Source organism: Loa loa (assembly GCF_000183805.2).
Source record: "Loa loa unplaced genomic scaffold supercont3.145, whole genome shotgun sequence".
Classification (NCBI taxonomy): domain Eukaryota; kingdom Metazoa; phylum Nematoda; class Chromadorea; order Rhabditida; family Onchocercidae; genus Loa; species Loa loa.
Window position 1 is genome coordinate 64,808 of NW_018108325.1, and position 5,837 is coordinate 70,644.

At 23.9% G+C, this 5,837-nt stretch overlaps 1 protein-coding gene across 2 annotated transcripts in view; it reads right to left on the reverse strand.

Moving 5' to 3' along the window:
- LOAG_08911 overlaps nucleotides 1–3,978 on the reverse strand; it is a gene marked incomplete at its 5' end in the record, with an annotated part of 5,820 nt that extends 1,842 nt beyond the window's left edge. Inside the window, 3 exons of one of the 2 annotated variants that reach the window (XM_020447823.1) lie at nucleotides 302–385; nucleotides 3,210–3,305; nucleotides 3,800–3,966. In XM_020447823.1, the coding sequence (XP_020301984.1) occupies nucleotides 349–385; nucleotides 3,210–3,305; nucleotides 3,800–3,966 (300 nt within the window). In that variant the 3' untranslated portion in view covers nucleotides 302–348. Of the gene's footprint in view, nucleotides 1–301; nucleotides 386–3,209; nucleotides 3,306–3,799 lie in introns of both variants that reach the window. The other variant, XM_020447824.1, reaches the window with a different exon arrangement.
- Nucleotides 3,979–5,837: the final 1,859 nt, after the last annotated feature.

Genomic DNA, 5,837 nt, shown 5'->3' on the forward strand with positions numbered 1-5,837 from the left:
ATTATTATTATTATTATTATTATTATTATTATTATTATTATTATTATTATTATTATTATTATTATTATTATTATTATTATTATTATTATTATTATTATTATTATTATTATTATTATTATTATTATTATTATTATTATTATTATTATTATTATTATTATTATTATTATTAATTATTAGTTATAGGCAAGAATTAAATTAAATTCACAAATATTTTCATTTGAATTTAACAAAAAACTTCTGATATTTTCCTGTGTTTTGCTAGGAAAAAAAAGAAAAGAAATAGTGCAAGTTCGAATAATACCTCAGATCTGGTAAAATTTTGGGTTTCAACTGCAGAAATCACAACTCTCAGTAATCAGGCGGAAAATGTGGGGGTTTTTTTTGTCTGAAATAATGAGTATTTTTAATTAATTATGTTATCTGTTTCCCTTAATTCTAATTCATTTTTATATACTTATCATTTAAATTATCTTTTGCTCAAGTTTGAAATTTCGATAATTTCACACCCCAAATTAAAATGATAAGAAATATTATTTGCATTTGGTAATTTTGATTTAGTAGCTATTTGTTTTGCAAAAATTAATAAACATAGATAAAACCTATGAGAGATAAAATTTCAACATTAAATGGTGAAATTCTAACGATTCCGAACTTGACGAAAATTGAAAGTTGATAGATTAAATTTGGAAAGCTAAAAATTTTATTACAATCAAGAAAAAAGACTTTCGGATTCATAAAGTACGGATGCAAAATTTAGGTAGTTTAGACACTTTCAGTATTCGGTCCATTTTCTTTCCGGTCATTTGAACCTTCCTCAGGAATATTTAAATCTTTCCCTCTCCTCCTTCCTCTTCATCCATATACGGTAATAGACAAAGAAGTTATTGTGACAATGTAAGGCTCTGGCTATTAATGTACCGTCTGAAACTTGTGTTGTAAATCTCCTTTAATTTCATTGTGTATACGTATCCTTTATAGATATGGTCATGCAATTGGTTTACATAAATCAATTAAGTTAAGTTAATTGATTAGAAAATAGCTAACTACGGGAGAAAATTTGAAAGTATGGGAGAAAATTTGGAAATAACTTGTGTATAAGCTATATTCACGTAATATCACAAGCATATATCGTTATGAAAACATGAAATTTAATTTGATATAATTGATATTTATCATCGAGAAAAAAGGGTAAACATAGAAGAGGAAATACTGAAATTATAGCACAGGAAATACTGAAATTGTATTTCAGGTTATTAGATATTTTTTTGCATGTTAATTAATGAAATAAACATTTGAAATATTTCATCGATCACATATCAGTGATGCTTACCTTGCTTCTCTTTTTTGAAATATAATTTTAATGCTTCAAAACAAAACTATTAACACATCCTGTAATTTATTTAAACATATGATATCATACAAAATATTTGCAGCATTTTTCAGCATGTACCCACAAATAGGCATCTCATGCATATTTTATTATCAGACAAAGGACAAAAAAAAAGAAAATAAACGACTAAATTGAATTAATTCATCGAAAAATTAAGATAGCCTACGGTATATATGTAAATAATAATAATATATGCATAATGAGTAGAAGTGACACATGCCATTTGTCATTATGATACTAGCCTAATTATCAAAATTAAGTGAAAACTTGTACATGCTAAATAAACGTGCATTTTGACTTGGAAAAAAATAAAAACTGAAATTTGCAAAATGCAAACAAATTTTTTCAAACACTTACTATTATATGACAGCAAACTAATTCATGTAATTGAGTAGTAAAACTAGTAAAATTAATGATAATGATAAAAGTGAACAATTGTGACATATTATCAGCAAGAACAAGAATCAAATATGCTAATAATTTGACAATATCATTGATTAATTACTTTCAGGAATGCAATACCATAAATGGAAAATTTGATATTATCAAAGAATGAAAGTAAAAAAAAAGAATTTTAATAAATAGATTTTTAATTGTTAGTATAAATCAATCGGTGAAATTTTCAATCAATATTGGCGCTGTTGACATACATATATCTATCTATACATATATATATATATATATATATATATTAACTTCATATTTAGCACTGTAATCTTCGTCCTTTTTCATTGTAACTTTTGGTGAAACTAAAACATTCGATAAATTGCTAATGCATTTCATTACAAATAAAATATTTGTATGAAATCAAATAACATAATTAATTAATTAATTGGAGATAATTTCATCAGAGCATAATGTTAAAATATACGTTTATTGATTTGCTTCCTTTTTTTTTGTTAGATTTACCTTAATCAGTACAATATCAGTTTTAGAAAATTGCTTTTATCTGTAATTAAGCAATGATAATAAATGTTAAATTAACAATTAAAGGAATGACATGATGAAACTTTTTGATTGAAGATGAATTTATACCTAGAAGTAATAAAAAGAATGAAATGAAGAAAGATTTTGATCAACACAACTGATGAAATGTCACTTGTCTGAGTGACAACAAAAATTGCTTCAAGAAGTGCTGACAGGAAATATAATGAAAATATAAGAGGATGGAGGGAAAAAAAAACGAGAAGAAATATTGCCCATTTGTTGAAATGTCTGTGCAAAATTAATTTAAAATCGATATTTCAATTTCTTAGTTATTTTTTAAAACCATCCTTTTATCACTATTTATTACTATTATCCATTCATTCATTCATTCCTTTTTTAATTATTTTGTTGATAATCAATTGGATTTTCTCGTAAATTATTTGAACATTTCTCTTTTATCTGGCCAAAAAAAGTTGTATTAATATGCAATTAACTAATTAATTAATTTTCATATATTTATAATCGATCCCAAATTAAACAGCATTTTTTATGCTTAATTTTTAAAACTTGCAACATTCTGAAATATCATTTCAATTATTGCCAAAAAAGCTACAAAAATGAATTTTTTTAATGAAAATCATTTAAAATTTTTCACTTAAAATTGTAGGAATTGCTTTGTTTTTTTTTTGTCATTTTTTTCAAACTGTTAAATTTATCTAATTGTGAGAAAAGATTTAATCATTTAAATTATTTAGAATTTAAATGGTTGTTTCGTCTAATTCGTATTCATCTTATTAATTTTATCCATTTTAAATGAAATTTGAAGTGAAATTTGAACGAAGAAAGAGGAATGAAAGAAAAAAGGTAAGGAAAAAAAAAAACTTAAACAAACTTGTTTTGTGACATCCGTCGCAAATATTTTGCTTCCTCAAAACTTCGCATTTCAAGTTCATTGCGAAATTGATCCATCTCTTGTAAACGCTTCCTTCTAAAATTAAAATGCATTAGTTTTAAATTAAATCAAAATTATTCAAATATGAGTGGTAATTATTGAAAATTGTAATTGTAAAAATTAAACAAAATTTAATTACTATTTTTTTTGTCGTAAAATTTGATTGAGTTTCTTTCATTTTTTTTTCGATATCCGAAATGAATATCAAATGATGATTAAATTTATAATTTTCTTAGCAATACTTGGTCGGTAAATGGATTGATTTTATTGGATGCAATAATTTGCTACATAAATTATGCAACTAATAGTACTTTTAATTCCATTCATTTCATTATTTGTTAAAAAAAAATCAATCTAAAATATAAACTTTAAAAAATAATGCATTCAGTGCAAAAAATAAAAATGATGAATTTTAGGAGGAATGAAATTTTCAATCAAAAAATTTCAAAAGTAATTTTTTTTTCTTCTGGGAAATAATTATTACAACCGATTAGGTAAGATTAAAAAAAAGTTTTGAGGGAAGAAATTACCTGTAAGAAATCCTAAATTCAAATGCTAACCAAACAGCGGCAACCAAAAGTGCTGTTAAAAAAATACTAATTGCAATGAAAAGTAATATCACACGAAAGTGATAACTTTCACAGCAATTTAATTCCTCACATTCCCATGTAAATGATTGTGGACATTCCACGGTCATTTTTAACTGGAAAAAAAAATGTCATCTAAGAAATATAAGATAAAAGTTATAAAACAACAAAGAAGTATGATGTTATCAGATGAATCGAATAGAATATGAAGGATATAAGATATAGTGGACATATATAGTGGACACAATGGTTATGGTCAAGTTGGAGAAATATTTATCATGAAATGATATAATGTATATTATTTGAAAGAAAGTAAAGTATATTAAAGGAATTAATTTGAAAAATGAAAGAAATAACGATAAGCATTGAAAGGGAAATAGTTGGGCGTTGATAAATATAACTTATTGATTTTCTCTTCTGTCACTTTTTTTCCCTCTCTCTCTCTCTCTCTTCCTCTCTATAATAGAGAAACACAAATAACTAAACAAAACTAAGGGAGATGTTGATGAGAAATCAACGGAGTTTCAAAAAAAAAAAAATTTGATTGTTTAGCAATCTTTTAATTGAGATTTTATGTTAAATGAAATAGATCAAAGATTAATCTTTAAGTAACAAATTTTAAAATTTCATATTTTTAATATATAAATCAAAGCGAATGCTAATTATGTGATTAGTTTAGAAAATTTAAAAGTGGAAAAAAAGTATTTCAGTTCAATTGAAATGTATGAGCTATTCAAAAGTTCAAGTCAAAAAAAATGTCATTTTTAATAGGAATAAATTTGAAAAACAGTGAAAAAAATAGCGCAATCATTAAAGAAACGCTTGTTTTTCATTTAAAATAAATTTCACTAATTACTCGAAATAATTCAACACAAACAACTAATAAATTTTAACTCATTAACAGCTGTTTATGACTTTTTTCATTGGTAAAGGTTGATCCTGTTAGTGTATATTTTTCCGGAAAGAATATCTAACCGAAATTGAAAATCGGCTTAGACTTTAAAAAAAGGAAAATGAAACCTAGAAAAAAATATTATATTACATTTACATATAATCAATATATAAAAAGCAAAACATATCGAATTTTGAAGAAAGTGCAAAGAACATTAAATGTTAGTTTCCAATGAAAATGAATACTTTTGTTTGTTGATGTCAACCAATTCGATTTCTTCTATTAGCCAAAAATTTAATTTAAATTTTAATTTATCAAAATTACTAAATAAAAAAAGTATGAAAATTGGATAACGCAAAAAAAAGGATGCTGATACAGTAAACTTTCTATACTAAGCTGTTAATTTTTTGCAATCAATCAGTTGGTCATTAGTCAATCAATTAATTAATTAATTGAAAAGTAGAGCAACCCTCGAAAACTTTCATAATTTAAACAAAGTTCTGATGAGTTCTTTAATTTTAATAAATACTAATGTATATTTTTCAAATTCTGAGCGATATTTACATATTGCCGTAAAAATTCATAGATTGATCGGCTGATCGATCCATTGATCATTTAATATAATAGTTCAACAATAACATGCGTTACATAGTGGATACAGCTCCATTCATTAAAATTTCTTCTCTTTGAATTTAACAATACCATTTAAATGATTAGCTATCATAAGACAATCATTTCTGATTGATTGATTAAATAATTAGATCTCAATATATGCAATATTATCCACCATATTTTAATGAAATAGCTAATGAAATTATATAGAGATGTACTATATTTGATAAGATTCTGGAAATATTTAAAATCTAGCAAATATTAATTAGATAGACTGAATTCTACCGAAATAAAATTTGAATTTTAGAGATAAAGTTTAATCAGTCCCATTAAAAATATATAAAAAATAAAAATATATTCTGAATAAAAAAAATTCTACTAGAAAAAAATGTATATATATATTATATATATATTTTGAACATTTCAGTTTTGATTTATAAACGACAATCAATAATAGCGCATAATGCTATATTAACT